Genomic DNA, 13544 nt, shown 5'->3' on the forward strand with positions numbered 1-13544 from the left:
AGGTTGGAGAAGGTGGTGCCAGGATCACAGACAAGCAGGATGGTGCCCAATCCATAGCAGGGTGGGGCCGCTACTGGTCTGCCGCTGGGACCACAGTTGATGGGCCTGCCGCCAGTGTGTGGACCTACCTTCTAAATTTTAAAAAGATGTTTATTTATTTACTTATAATTTTTTTAACATTTATTTTAGAGAGAGAGAGACAGCATGAGTGGCGGAGGGGCAGAGAGAAAAGAAGACACAGAATCTGAAGCAGGCTCCAGGCTCCCAGCTGTCAACACAGAGTCCGATGCGGGGGGCTCGAACCTACGAACCACAAGATCGTGACCTGAGCCGAAGTCGGACTCTTAACTGAGGGAGTCACAGAGGTACCCCTCTTCTTGTGGTGTTTTTGTCTGGTTTTGGTACCAGGATAATGCTGGCCTCTTAGAATAAACTTGGAAATGTTCCCTCCTCTTCAGATTTTTTTTTTTTTTTTTTTTTTGCGGGGAGTGGGGCTGTAGGGTTTCAGGAGGATAGGTGTTAATTCTTTAAAAGTTTGGTAGAATTTACCGGTGAAACCATCTGGTCTTGGGGTTTTCTTTGTTAGGAGAATTTTTTTTCTAAATGTTTTATTTATTTTTGAGAGAGAGAGAGAGCATGAGCAGGGGAGGAGAAGAGAGAGAGGGAGACACAAAATCTGAAGCAGGCTCCAGGCTCTGAGCTAGCTCTCAGCACAGAGCCGGACGCGGAGCTAGAACTCACGAACCGCGAGATCATGACCTGAGCTGAAGTCAGAGGCTTAATCGACTGAGCCACCCAGGGGTCCCTGTTGGGAGAATTTTGAAGACTGAGACAGTTCCCTTACTTGTTATTAGTCTTTTCAGATTTACTATTTATTCATGATTCAGTCTTGCTTTGTTGGATATTTTTAGGAATTATTAGGTTTCTTCTGGGTTGTCCAGTTTGAAGCCATACAGTTTGTCCAAATTCTTATAAGGACACTTAAAAAAAATTTTTTTAATGTTTATTTTTGAGAGAGCGAGAGTGAGCGAGAGTGCAAGCGGGGGAAGGGCAGAGAGAGAGGGAGACAGATCTGAAGCAGGCTCCAGGCGGGGCCCAGACTCACGAGCTGTGAGATCCTGACCTGAGCCGAAGTTGGATGCTTAACTGAGCCCCCCAGGCGCTCCTGAGTTTGTTGGGATGGCATTTAGGGCCAGCCGGCGTAATCTCCCCACTTCATGATCCTTCCCTGAATCAGGGCTGCAAAGGCTCTTTTTCCATATAAGGTAAATGTCCCGGGCTGAATTAAATCTCTGCAAAATTCATTTGTTGAAGTCCTACCCCCAGCACCTCAGAATGTGACTGTGTTTGGAGATGGAGCCTTTCAAGAGGCAGTGAGGTTGAAATGAGGCCATTAGAAGGGGCCCTGATCCAATCTGCCTGGTGTCCTTATGAGAGGAGGCGATTGGAACAGATAGGCCCGGAGCAGGGACCGCGTGGAGACACAGGGAGGAGAGAACAAGCGAGGAGAGAGATCTCAGAAGCAGCCAGCCCTGCCGATACCTTGATCTTGGACTTCTGGGCTCCAGAACCGTGAGAAAATACATTTCTGATGTTGAAGCCACTTAGTCTGTAGTACTTAGTCATGGCAGTCCGAGCAGACTAGGGTGGTGATACTCACAGGGGTCCAGGGATTAGGACGTGGATATCTTTGGGGCTATGATCAGCCTAACACATTTACTTACCATCTTTCTGCCCAAGTGTATGCTAATAAAAGCAGGGAGTTTATGTATTTTGTTCTTTTTTTTTTTTTTTAAGTTTATGGGTTTAGTTTTTGAGGAAGAGTGCAAGTGGAGGAGGGACAGAGAGGGAGAGACAGAGAATCCCACAGAATCTGTGCTGACAGCACAGAGCCAACCAAAGCAGAGGCTCCATCTCACAAACCATGAGATCATGACCTGAGCCAAAATCAAGAGTCGGACTCTTCACCAACTGAGCCACTCAGGCACCCCTGTATTTTGTTCTTAAAACAGTGTTTAAGGGGCGCCTGGGTGGCTTAGTCGGTTGAGTGTCCAACTTTGGCTCAGGTCATGATCTCACAGTTCGTGGGTTCGAGCCCCAAGTAGGGCCCTGTGCTGACAGCTCAGAGCCTGGAGCCTGCTTCGGATTCTGTGTCTTCCTCTCTCTCTGCCCCTACCCTGCCTGCGCTCTGGCTCTCAAAAATGAATAAAGAAACTTTAAAAAGCAAACAACCGGTGTTCATCCTCCGGGAATCGACATGCTGGTGTGTGGAGTCAGGTAGTGAACAAGAAGTGAAATAGGCCGTGTCACGTGGCGACAGGTGCTCTGGAGATAAAGAAGGCAGGGACAGGTGAGGGAGGGGGTACAGTCTCGCATTAGCACGGGAGATTTAGAAGGTGACATTGGAGTCACTGAGGGAGGTGAGGGAGCCAAGCATGTGATCGCAGAGGGAAGAAGGCTCCGGGCAGGAGGCACAGCAGATGCAGAGGGCTGCAGGGTGTGGGGGGCTTGCATGGCCTGGCAGAGGGCCAGGTAGCAGGACATGCGGTCAGCACAGCTGGTGTAACTCCGGTAGGGACTCCTCGGCCATCAAAAGACCTCTGGCTTTGGCCCTGAGTGAGACGGGAGCCATGGCTGGATTTTGAGCAGGCGCATGACTTGACTAAACGTTTTGAAAGGATTGTTTTGGCTGCTGCGTGGAGAGAAGGATAAGGGAAGCTTGGGGGAGTGTCAGGGAGCTCAGTTAGGAAGCTGTGCCAGGAATCCTAGCAAAGAGCTCCTGGTGGGCCAGGGTGCCAGCCCTGGAGGCAGTGAGAAGTGCCTCTGGGTGTCTTCCGGCGGTAGTGCTGTGCGGTTTCCGGGGGTCTGCTGTGGGGCGTGAGGAGAGAGGGGTCCCAGATGGCTCTGAAGCCGCCGGCCTGACTACCAGAGGGCCACCAGAGCCGCTGTCTGCCGAGATGGGCGAGGCGGGAGGGGAGCAGGTTTTGGAAGGTGGGGGGAGACTGCTACACGGGCATGTCCACGAGACTTCCGGGCGGACGAGTTACAAGTCGGATGTGTTAGGCCGGAGCCCAGGGGAGAGGTCTATGCTGAAGGTGTCGCTCTGGGAGTCGCCAGTGCAGAGGTGGCGTTTAAAGCCGTGAACTATATGAGAAACCAAAGCAGGGAGACTGCAGGGCTGAATGCTGGGACTGGCCGGCTTTCAGAGGCCAGAGAGCGGAGAGCGGACCTGCAAGGGGTATTGAGATTTTTTTCTAAAGTTATTTATTTATTTACTTTTTACTTATTTATTCTTTTGGAGGGGGGAATCCCAAGTGGCTTGAACCCACAAACCACGAGACCGTGACCTGAGCCGAAATCAAGAATGGGACACCCAGGCGCCTCCACAAGGGATATTTTTGTTGAATGAGTGAGTGAGTGAGTGGGTGAGCCTCCTTTGTCACTACTCTTGGGCGAGGTGTGTCATCCCTCACGGACTGTCATAGCGGGTCACTGTGGGTCTCCATGAACCGGCCCCTCCCCCCTCCCTCCAGGCGCTCCAGCTGTCCTGGCCCTCCTCCCTGTGCTTCCTGCTAAATTGCTTTTTGTGCTCCTCTGTCCCCTGGGAAATCCTCCCAGAGGCTCACCCCACCGCCTTCTCTTTCCATCCGACCTCCGCCTGGCCCTGCTCGGGTCTTTGCTGGCAAACACACACATATTCACGTTTCTGACAGCTCCCTCGCCGCCCTTCTGACTTAGGGGTGTGCCCACTGGCCACGGGGTGGGCTCTCAGGAGGACGGGTGGAGGCGGGAAGCCCTGTGGGCAGCGGACCTGGGATTGGTGGTTTGGGGAGGGGATTCTGGAATCTGACATGCAGGGCGTGCTCTTCGGGGGAGTTGTAGGCTCCGGGTGGGCATGTCCCCATGGGCTGTGTGGGTGACCCGCTCTTCCTTTGGGGGGATGTTTTGGAGGGAAACATGTCTTCTGGTTTTTCTTAGGTGGAGCCATTTCTCCCCTGTCTGCATGGCTACTCACCAAGGCCAAGGGTCTGGACAGAGGGTCATTTTTATTTCCTCCACCCCTTCGGCTGCACCTTCAGCATCTGGAGGCCACCCACTGGGCCCTGGGCTTCAGCTCTTATGCCTAAGGGAGGGTGTGGCTGGGTGGGTGAGCCACCTCCTCAGGGGAGGCGTCCGGAGTGGGCATGTGTGGGGGCAGGCAGGCTGGCCCTGCTTCCTCTACACACGGGCTTTCTTGTTAAATGGCAGGTTGAACTTGGTGAAGGACTGATCTGCCAGGAGACAAGGGCAGATGATTTTGGTAAATCCCCCGCCCCATACACCTTGAAGAGTGGAAGTTCCTTCCGTCCCTGGGGCAGATGAGACTGTACAAAGTACTTTCCTTCAAAAGGTTTTCATTTTGAGTCTTTTCTGAAGCATTTAATTCACTTTTATTATTTAAAGGAAAAAAAAAAAACGTGTTTCATCCAGAGTTATGCCCAAGTGAGTAAAATGAATTTTCTGTGGGGGATATAGCTCCCCAGATCATGAAAAATAATTTTTTTTCCAGTTAACCACGCAAATAAAACCAAGAGAGCACCAAGCATCAAAAATAATCCCCAAATATCCAGGACAAAAAATAAAATATTTATTGATCTATCACAGCGAGACACAAAGAGATGGGCGGGGCCGGGGCGGGAAATGCTCTGAAATACAGTGGCTCGAGGGAGGGCTAGGGGATACAGTACTGCATGGGGGGGGGGCCCAGGTTGGGGAGGGGATTCCTGCCGCCTCAGCTGGCACGGCTCCTCACACCCGGGGTGCGCAGGCCCCATCATGGGGGTGATGGGGTGAGGGGGGTGGAGGCAGGGCACAGGCCGCCAGGACGGGTCCACCAGGTTGATGGTGGTGGCACCCAGCTAGCTAGTGGTGCTGGGCGTTCAACTGGGGTGACGGATGGATGGGCCGATGGCCGGGTGAGTTCCACAAGAGCAAGAGGGCTATTCCCAATGGCGGGTGGGGGTGGGGTGTTACGATCCGAAGGGGTCCCAGCCATGGGGAATAGGTGGGGGGCAAGGGGGCCAAGAGGTGGTATGACCGAATCCAGCTTGAGGCTTTTTGTGCTTGGGTACCAACTGGACCGCAGCCAAGGTTAGGGGAGGTTCTGGTGGGCAGGGGGCGAGGGGGCTGCCCAGGAAGTGTCTGCACCATCTTCAGAAGAGCCCCGGGGAGGGGTTCCCCAGGGGCTGCCCTTCCCTCCTCCCTCCCCCCAGGACGATGAGAGCACCAGCGTGTAGCACCAAGTTCCCCTGGAGATGGAGAGTGTGAGGAGGGGGAGCTCCTGGGTGGGAAGGGGGTGGAGGCAGGGGGCCGAGCCCACCCGTCCCCGGCCTCTGAAGTGGGGGGCTTCCTGGGGCCCACCGGCCACCACTCTTGTGTCCTTGCTTTGTGGATTTCCAGGGCCACCCAGCCTGGCCTGGCCCCTCCCAGGGTGGGGACAGGGGAAGGGGAGTGGGGGAGGGGTCACAAGGGGTTTACATTCTCCACCAAGCAGTAGCACCAACGTTGATGAGGTCGTGAGTCAGGGGTCCTGGGAAGCTCACTTTCTCTTCCGGCCACAGGATTTCCCCAGGCAGGCCCCACCTGGGTGGGAGGAGGCACACGTGATCGCCTGGCCCCTTCTGGTTCCTGCTCAAGCCCCTGCCCACTCGGACCAGCTCTGAGCTGTTCTGACACCCTCATCACCGAAACAGGGAACAGGGGCCATGAGTAGCCTGGCCACCACCTCCCGCCAAGCTCTGAGCCATCACATTGCATAAACTCCTTGCGGGCAGGTGGGTGGGAGCAGGAGTGGTGACGCAGTCGAGGTTCAGAGAGGGGAAGGGACCTGGCCTGGACAAGGTCTCGATCTTCCGATCCACTGCATTTGGGAAGGCTTTAGAGAGCAGCTCTGAGCAGACCCCGAAAGGGAAAAAAGGGAGTGAAGAGAGAGCTGATGGAGTCTGGAGGAGATGGCCCTCCTGAGGGAGAGGGTGCATCAGATAAACTGAGACTCAGAGAAAGGGAGAGTTCACAGTGGCTGAGCCAGGACACACACTCAGGACTCCTGTCCCCTCCAGGGGACAGTCTGATGGGCGAGCCTGGCTTGAAGTCATGAAAGGCACCGCTTTCTGGCAGGAGGGCCTGGAACCCCACCTGGCTCCTTACCGCCACCTGGTGGCAGCGAGCGGCCCCATGGGGCCGGGACCAGCTTCTCTCTGAAATTCATCCAGGGGGTTTGCAGTGGGACAGGGCCACAGGTATCACGGAGTGCCTGACTGAGAGCTGGGTCCCCTGGGTCCCCTGGATGGCATCAGGCTGGTCTTGCTTCTGCCTCTCCCTGCCCTGGCCTCAGCTGCCTCCTCTGGGTAGTGAGGATGCAAGGGAATCCACAGCCTGAGCAGACACGGGAGTGGAGCGGGCTGCTTTGGGTCTCCTTTGGGAACTGCGGGAGGTGCCTTTGGGGGTGCTGATCATTACCGCCCCCCACACTCCCAGAGGCACGCCTGCATCTCTGGCAAGGGGGTGGCTCTGGGCCAGGTGACAGCCCCCACACACCTTGCCCAGCTAGGGGTGCCTTGGGTCCTCCACCCACCCCTCAAATTCCTTGACTCCAGGGTCCATTGCCCCGCTTATTCTCTCTCTTCCCTTCCCTGTTCCTTCGAGTTCCCCACATCCCTTTTCTTTCCCTTGGATCTTGGGAGGGGGCAGCAGGGAGTGAGAAACTGCCAGGGCTGGCTTGGGGTGAGCCTGGGGGGTCCTAGGCCCACTCCTAGCTCTGACTGTCCATGTGGGAGGTAGACATGGGATGGGGGTGTGAGGCGTCCAGCTCCCCCCAGCCTCTCCCTACCCTGCTAGGGGTACTCCAAATGTGTTTTCCTCTCCCAGGCTGAGGGACCCCAGCCCTCTGCCTCTGTCTGCCTCTCCCCACCCTGCCTTCTCCCCAGGGGCTGGGTCTCTACTCACCTTGGTACCCTAGGGCTCCCAGGGCCCCTCCATAGGGCTTGGGAGGTTTGCCTGTGAAGTGGGGGGGGTTGGGGAGGGGGGCAGGCTTTCCCACCTCTCCCAAGAACCCCAACCATGTATCAGGCCTCCACTCTGTCGCAGAAGGTTCTGAAGGCCTTCCTGCCCCCAGCCTGGCCTTCAGTCCCACCCGCCCCGACCCCTGCTGTGCTCCTCATGGATGGCATCTTGCCTGTGGAGGTCTGAGCAACTAGGAGGGCCCCTGCTGCCCCGAGTTAGACCCTGGCCACGCAGACTGCGCCATCTGACATGCCCTAGGCTTTGGCCTCCCTGACCACCTGCTTGAACGGACCTCGTTTCTCCCCTTACACACTTCCTTTCCTTTCAGCTGGGACCTTGTTGTCTCTCTAGTTACACCAGAGATGGGGAGTGGGGAGGGGGATTGGCCAGGTCTCTGTCTCACTCCTGGTGTCCCATCAGCTGCCAGGCTGGGAGCCCCAGGAATGGGATCCTTGTCCCCATCCCTACGTCCCAGGGCTGAATTTTCTTGGCATCGGAGGGCCAGCCCTGGGCCATGGCCACGATACCACTGTATCCCCATTCCATGAAAGTAGCTCAGGACCCCGCCTGAAGTGGGGCCCTTCCTTATTGCAGACTCACCGCCAATTCCCAGGGCCCCGACTCCACCACCTGTGGGGCAGAAAGAGGGGCTGTGAGTGTGTCCACTTCCAGGGAGCCCCTCGAGCCCTCCCAGGCAGCATGGGTCCCACCTGAGAGGGCCAGGTTCTGGGCCTGGGCGTCAGGCGCCCGGGGCTCTGCCTCATGCTGTATGACCTCGGGCAAGTCCCTTGCACCATCTGAACCTCATTTTGCCTCATCCAGAACAGGGACTTTGGAAAAGCTGATGCTCCCTGGCCTTTGCTAGGGAAATGGAGAGGAATGAAGGGGAGGCCCTGCTTCATGTGACATGTTACCTGGGTCACAGGGCTACCCCCTGGGGCCTGGCCCAGTCCTTCTGAGCAGATGGAGTGGGGGAGTTGAAAGGACAGGGAGGCTGGTAATTACCTGGGTAAATGGGAGACAGTCCAAAGCCAGGTCTTGCTGCAACTCCTGTGGGCAGGGTTTGGGGTTGGCGGGAGGCAGGCCCCGCCCTTTGCTATTGCCCCTCCACCCAGGACCACCCCCTCCCCCTGAGCACCCCCTACCGGTGGCCCAGCTCTCCTTCCAAGCCTTGTCTCCAGCCCCGTAGCCCCGACTCATCAGCCTGGTGTCTGCTGGCCACCAGGGTGCCCCTGACCCTGAGGCCTGCCCCTTTGCCCAGGATGTTCCCCTTCCTAGACTGCCTCCCCCCACCCCCCTCGCCTGCTTTCTCCCTCCCATACCTTTGTGCTAAATGCAGCTCCTGGAGTTCCCCCCCACCCTCAGCCAGACAGGCCCCCTCTAGGCCCTGGGCAGAGCTGAGGATTTCAGAGAGAGAGAGGGCCCATGCCTCCAACTGGGAACAGCCTGGTGTCTCCTAGGACACCTCCGAGGCCAGTGGCACCTGAAGGTGGACAGGGTTCGGACCACACACAGTTGAAGGGAAGCCGAGCACCCTCTCTGGGTTCTGGGGGCAGGGCCTTCAGAGCTACTGTGAGCAGGACTGAGGCTGAGTTGGGGAGGGGACGGGGTGGGGACGGAGTGGAGTGAAGCAGCCTGACACCTGGGCAGAGGGAAGGCAGGAGGGAGAAACTCACCATATTTGGCTGCTTTAGCGGCTGCAGCTGGGGACACACCTGGGGAGACGGAGGGCACACGGGCTCAGGAACAGCACCGCCCTCCCAGAGTTCTGTCCCCTCTTGTCCCGCTCACCCGCTTGCCCGCTTACCACCTACCCGCCAACTCAACCCCCCTCCCCCACCCATCCCTCTTTCCAAGCATTTAATAAACTCTTCCTGCACATCCAGCCTGGAGTGCATAGGGCGATTTTCAGGCCAGCTTGGATAGGGGGACACAACGGTGACCACAAAAGAGTGAAATGTTAACACAAGGCCTGCCACGGGTGGCAGAGACCTTGGGAGAAAAAAAAATTCCCTCCTGACTTTGCTTTCCTTCCTTGGAAAATGGGCACAGCCATCATGATCTCCGTGCACTGTCACTTAAAGTGGCGGGGGAGGCTGACAGAAGAGAGGGAGAGGAGGGGGCGCCCACCTGTAAGAGGTGGCCTCCCCTTGTGCTTGCTGAAGGTCCCCCAAATGCTGCGGGCCAGCCCGAGGCAGGTGTGTGTGGGGGGTGGGGGAAGAAGGGCAGTCTCTGTCTCTCTCATATGCATGCCCCATGCACGCTCTGATTCCTGAGCAGCCACTCACCTCCAAAGCCCCCAACCCCTGGGATGACTCCCCCGGCTCCGAGCCCCCCGACTCCCAGGGCTCCGGCTCCCCCGAGGCCTGTGGAGAGAGCTGTGTGTTCAAATCCCGCTGGTGGGACTAGCTGGGCTGCAGACAGTGGGGTTCTCATCCTCGGACCCAGGTGGAGCCTGAGCTCCCGGGGCCTCGGAGGGCACAGGGGGGCCAGGGTGTGAGCTGGGCCTTGGGAGACGATGCCCCGGAGGGCCCCGGGGGCAGGTGAGGGACTCTGCATGTCAGAGGCGCCCCCCCCTGAGATCTCAAGGACCTGGGGGCGCCCCCACCTCTACCCAGCGCTCACCATACTGGGCAGCTTTGGCGGCAGCCTTGGCGGCAGCAGCTGCAGCAGCAGGTCCAGCTCCTGGGGACACAGGAGGAGCTCAGAGGGAGGGACTCTCCTCTGGTCAGTCTTCTCCCTGCCCAGCCTGCCCTGAGCTTCTGACTTACCTACCACACCGCCTGGGACACCTGCTCCACCAAGAGCCCCCAACCCTCCGGCTCCTGTGGAGAGATGATGGAAAGTCAGCACCCCTGTTTCTGTAGGGTGAGGTTTCCCTGTCCCGGGGATGCTAGGCAAAGCAGACAGGTGGCCAAAGTCACGTGACTCAGTGAAAGGTGCCTCGGTCAGTCCTGGGTCTGTCCTGACTGATCGGGCAAGGCGGGGCGACCCTTTTGAGCCTTGGCTGGCCCATTTCTCCTTCCCAGACAGCTGGCACTGGGAGCCACAGGTGACCACAGGGGTGGTGAGGAGCTGCTGCGGAGGGCAGAAGACTCTAGAAGACTCGTCTCCGGTTCTGACAGCCTCGTGTTTGAATTCCGCTTTCTCGCCATAGCCGTCACCTCTCTGACCCCCAGAGCCCTAGCAGGGACGATGACCCTTACCCGACTCATGCTACAGGTATTTGGGGAGCTAACATACTGAGTTCTGAGCCTTTGTCCTGTACGGAGCTGCTGCGTATGGACACTTAATGTTTTATGCCACAGTCACGGTCCTCTGTGCTTTGCGCACAGTAGCCTGCTTGTTATTCATTGCAACAAGGCAGGTAGGAACTACTATTGTCCCCATTGTGCAGATAAGAACATTGAGGCACGGCAGAGACTAAGCAGTGTCTTCAAGTTTCCACAGGCAAGAAATGGCTTGGAAGCCAGCGCTCTTAACTGCTTTGTTTCCCTGGCAACATCTGTTAGACTCAGGCGGGCCAGCAGCCGGCAAGAACAGGAGAGGGGCCTGTGGGTCACCAGGCCCATGGCAGAGCGAGCGGGGGTGGGGGTGGGGTGGGGGGGGGGAGAAGGGGAGGTGGGGGCTGAGGAAGTCGGGATTTTCCGAGGTGGAAACTGGCCCCATGCGGACTGGCTGGGGCCGGTTGGCGGAGGCCAGGAATGCAGGGGCCACAGACCATGTGGGTCCGTCCAGGCGGGGCGGCCACGTCCTCCAGGCCCGTGGCAGGCACTCATGCTGACAGCAAGGCAGGCAGGAGGTGAGCCTAGATGAGGTGTCCCGGCCCTGCTGGCCAGGAGGCAGGAGCTGTCCAGCCGACAGCAGGCGGGGGCTCTGGCCTTGGGTCCCACGAAACCGTCAGGGCCAGAAGGGCCTTAGGGACTGTGGTATTCATCAAGCAACTGCCGCCGGGGGGTTTTGGAAATGTGAGGGGTGTTTTGAGTCATTCCAGAGCCGGAAGTATGATAGGCACGTAGCTGGCAGGAACCAGGGCTGCTAAACTGTCATTAATGTGTCCTAGAAACTGCCTTTTTCTGCCCTGACCATCCCAGCCCTGCACTGCAAGCTCCAGGCCCTGGGCTCTGGCCCCGTGGAGGAGAGATGGGTGACCAGGTGTTCTCTGGGCTGGTGGGGCAGCAACCAAGCCCCCACAGGGGGGCGGGGGGTGGGGGCAGGGTGCACTCACCATATTTGGCTGCTTTAGCTGCAGCCAGGGATCCAGGTACTGGGAGAAAAAGGAAAAGAGGGCTGGTCAGCAGCTGAGCTCTGCGCCCAGAAGTTCTGCCTCCTCCAGGGAGCCTTTCCTGACTTCTTCAGCCTTCATCGCTCCTCTCAAAGCCCTGCAACAGAGACTACCAGCCAGGAGCTCACCCTGCCAGGTACAGAGCTCCAGTATCTAACCATGCCACTGCCAGTTTGGTCTGGGGCTGCTTAGAGGCTGAACTGTGCCTCCTCCTTCCATCTGCCCCTTCTGTCTTCCTTCAGGCACAGTGTGATCTGCCTGAGGCTGGACGCAGCGCAGGGGCTAGGTGAAGAACTGGAGGTCCTAATGGCCCTCTTCCCATAGTGCACTGCTGAAAGGGAGCCAGACTGGCCCACTGGTGCCCACTGACCCCAGGGACCTCCACTCTCCTTTCCTGGGTTGTGGGCTACTTTTCAGTGTGGAATCCCCTTTGCCTGGCCTGCCCCCCATCTGTTACCCCAGTCATCTCTGACTGCTCAGGAGAACCTAATGGGGGATTTACAACGATCCCGAGTGAGGCTCCTGGCACTGCGTGGGCAGGAAGCGAGGTCTCCCTCCTCTGAGCTCAGGGGGAAGTTTCTGCCCCAAGAAGGCCCCTCACCTGCACCTGCCCCAAAGCCAGGAACGACACCAGCTCCAAAGCCAGGAACGCCAGCAGGAAGCCCAGCTGCAGCCCCTGGGGGAGATGGGCAGGGGTGTGGCGGTTGCAGGCAGGGAGCATGCGTCCCTGGGGGTGTCCCCCCCAGGGAGATGAGTCAGGCCCCAAGGGCGGGCCCCGGACCCATGCAGGGGTACCCCTGTGCTTAACCTGCCCTCTGTACTGCTCCCAAGAATTGTCTTCCTAAAACTCCCACTGACCGCCAAGTCCAGCCCCTCTCAAGCTGGTGTTCAGGGCTGCGCGGCGGCTGTGGACACCACTGTTCTTTCCTGCCCGATCCCCTGCTCCTTCCTTCATGGATGAACTCACTGCTGACAACCATCCACCACAGCGCCACCAGCACCCACGTGTCACATATAAGGACAGGAAACTCGGAGGCTGCTTTGCTAGTGCAGGACGCAGGAGTTGAACCCAGGTCTCTCTCACACCCAGTCTATGCTTCCAACCCCTTGGGTGCTGAGGCTGCATATCGTGGGGCCCAGCTCAGGCTTGGGTCCCACTGGGCCAGCCCGAGGCTCACCGGGGTGAGGAGGGAAAGCGGGTAGGGCACTCACGGTACTGGGCTTTGGCAGCTGCTTTAGCAGCGGACTTGGCTGCAGCTGGGGCCCCTGCTCCTGCAGGGGGAGGGAGGGGTTTCAGGGACGGCACCCGTGAGGATTCAGAGGCCCCTCAGGCCCACTTATTCAAGTGGCTCACCTGTAACACCGCCGGGGCCAATGCCAATGCCGGGAACCACGCCGGGAGCCACACCGGGAACCACGCCAGGAGCCACACCAGGAGCCACACCAATACCAGGGCCTAATCCTGCAACAGTGAGAAGAGCTAATTCTTAACCAAGTCCTGACCGAGGAGGACAGAGCCGCAGGCTGGGAGTCAAGAACCTTGAGATCTTGTCCCAGCCCCGATGCAGACTTGCTGTGTGACCTTGAACAAGTTACTTTCCCTTGATGGGCCTGTTTCCTCATTCCTGAAATGAGACATGTGCGGGGTCAGGAGCTCTTAACCTTGGGAGGACCCCTGTGAGGCTTTCGAGGGTGACGGAGGTAGTTACGCAGTGAAGGGAACTCTCCAAGACAGGTAGACCTGGGTTCAAAGCTCAGCTCTGCAACCATTTAGCTGTGTGAATGCGGACGTGTTACTTAGGCTCTCAGAACCTCAGTCTCCACATCTGTGAAATGGGAACAGTAGTACCAACTTCATAAAGTCAGTGTAAGGATTACCTCTGCAAATAGCAGCTTTGTAAGAAAAGGGGTCATTTGTCATATGTGAGTTTGGGGGTCAGCAGCCCCGAAGTTGAGATGTTCTCTGGCCTAGACAGTGCTAAGTTTTGTGACCTGAACCTTGATGTCTGCAGGTCCCCAAAGCCAAGGTGTATGGCCCTCCCCACCTCCCATCCCCTGCATGGGAATCTAAAGGGTGTCCTGGGGTTTGGCATATTCAGGGAGGTGCCAGTGCCTGGGGGCGGTCAGGTCAGGGTGGTCCTCAGATGCAGTGAGAGATGGAGAGCCTCGTCAGGGAGCAAAGAAATGCCGTCATAGCTCAAGGAGGGCGGAGGTCCAG

The 13544-nt window shown here is 57.8% G+C and overlaps 1 protein-coding gene and 2 long non-coding RNA genes across 7 annotated transcripts in view; 2 read left to right on the top strand and 1 right to left on the bottom strand.

The window, feature by feature from the left end:
* The first annotated feature begins 3375 nt into the window (after positions 1 to 3375).
* LOC115299004 lies at positions 3376 to 4641 on the top strand. Its single transcript, XR_003911933.1, has 2 exons — positions 3376 to 3409; positions 3979 to 4641. It is a non-coding gene; the product is annotated as an uncharacterized LOC115299004 (long non-coding RNA).
* The window catches only part of ELN (elastin), a 31347-nt gene continuing 22408 nt past the window's right edge, over positions 4606 to 13544 (bottom strand). For 2 of the 5 annotated variants that reach the window (XM_029948246.1, XM_029948244.1), the window contains 11 exons: positions 12681 to 12788; positions 12539 to 12598; positions 11928 to 12002; positions 11270 to 11308; positions 9813 to 9866; positions 9667 to 9726; positions 9330 to 9407; positions 8718 to 8756; positions 8047 to 8091; positions 7642 to 7671; positions 4606 to 5622 (listed from right to left, as the gene is read on the bottom strand). In XM_029948246.1, coding sequence (XP_029804106.1) covers positions 5579 to 5622; positions 7642 to 7671; positions 8047 to 8091; positions 8718 to 8756; positions 9330 to 9407; positions 9667 to 9726; positions 9813 to 9866; positions 11270 to 11308; positions 11928 to 12002; positions 12539 to 12598; positions 12681 to 12788 — 632 coding nt within the window. In that variant the 3' untranslated portion in view covers positions 4606 to 5578. The remainder of the gene's footprint in view (positions 5623 to 7641; positions 7672 to 8046; positions 8092 to 8717; positions 8757 to 9329; positions 9408 to 9666; positions 9727 to 9812; positions 9867 to 11269; positions 11309 to 11927; positions 12003 to 12538; positions 12599 to 12680; positions 12789 to 13544) is intronic. The other 3 variants (XM_029948245.1, XM_029948247.1, XM_029948248.1) reach the window with 3 other exon arrangements.
* LOC115299003 lies at positions 10074 to 12932 on the top strand. The gene is made up of 3 exons (XR_003911932.1): positions 10074 to 10263; positions 11288 to 11462; positions 11569 to 12932. It is a non-coding gene; the product is annotated as an uncharacterized LOC115299003 (long non-coding RNA).

The sequence above is a fragment of the Suricata suricatta genome, chromosome 8 (genome assembly GCF_006229205.1).
Source record: "Suricata suricatta isolate VVHF042 chromosome 8, meerkat_22Aug2017_6uvM2_HiC, whole genome shotgun sequence".
In the NCBI taxonomy this organism is placed as follows: Eukaryota; Metazoa; Chordata; class Mammalia; order Carnivora; family Herpestidae; genus Suricata; species Suricata suricatta.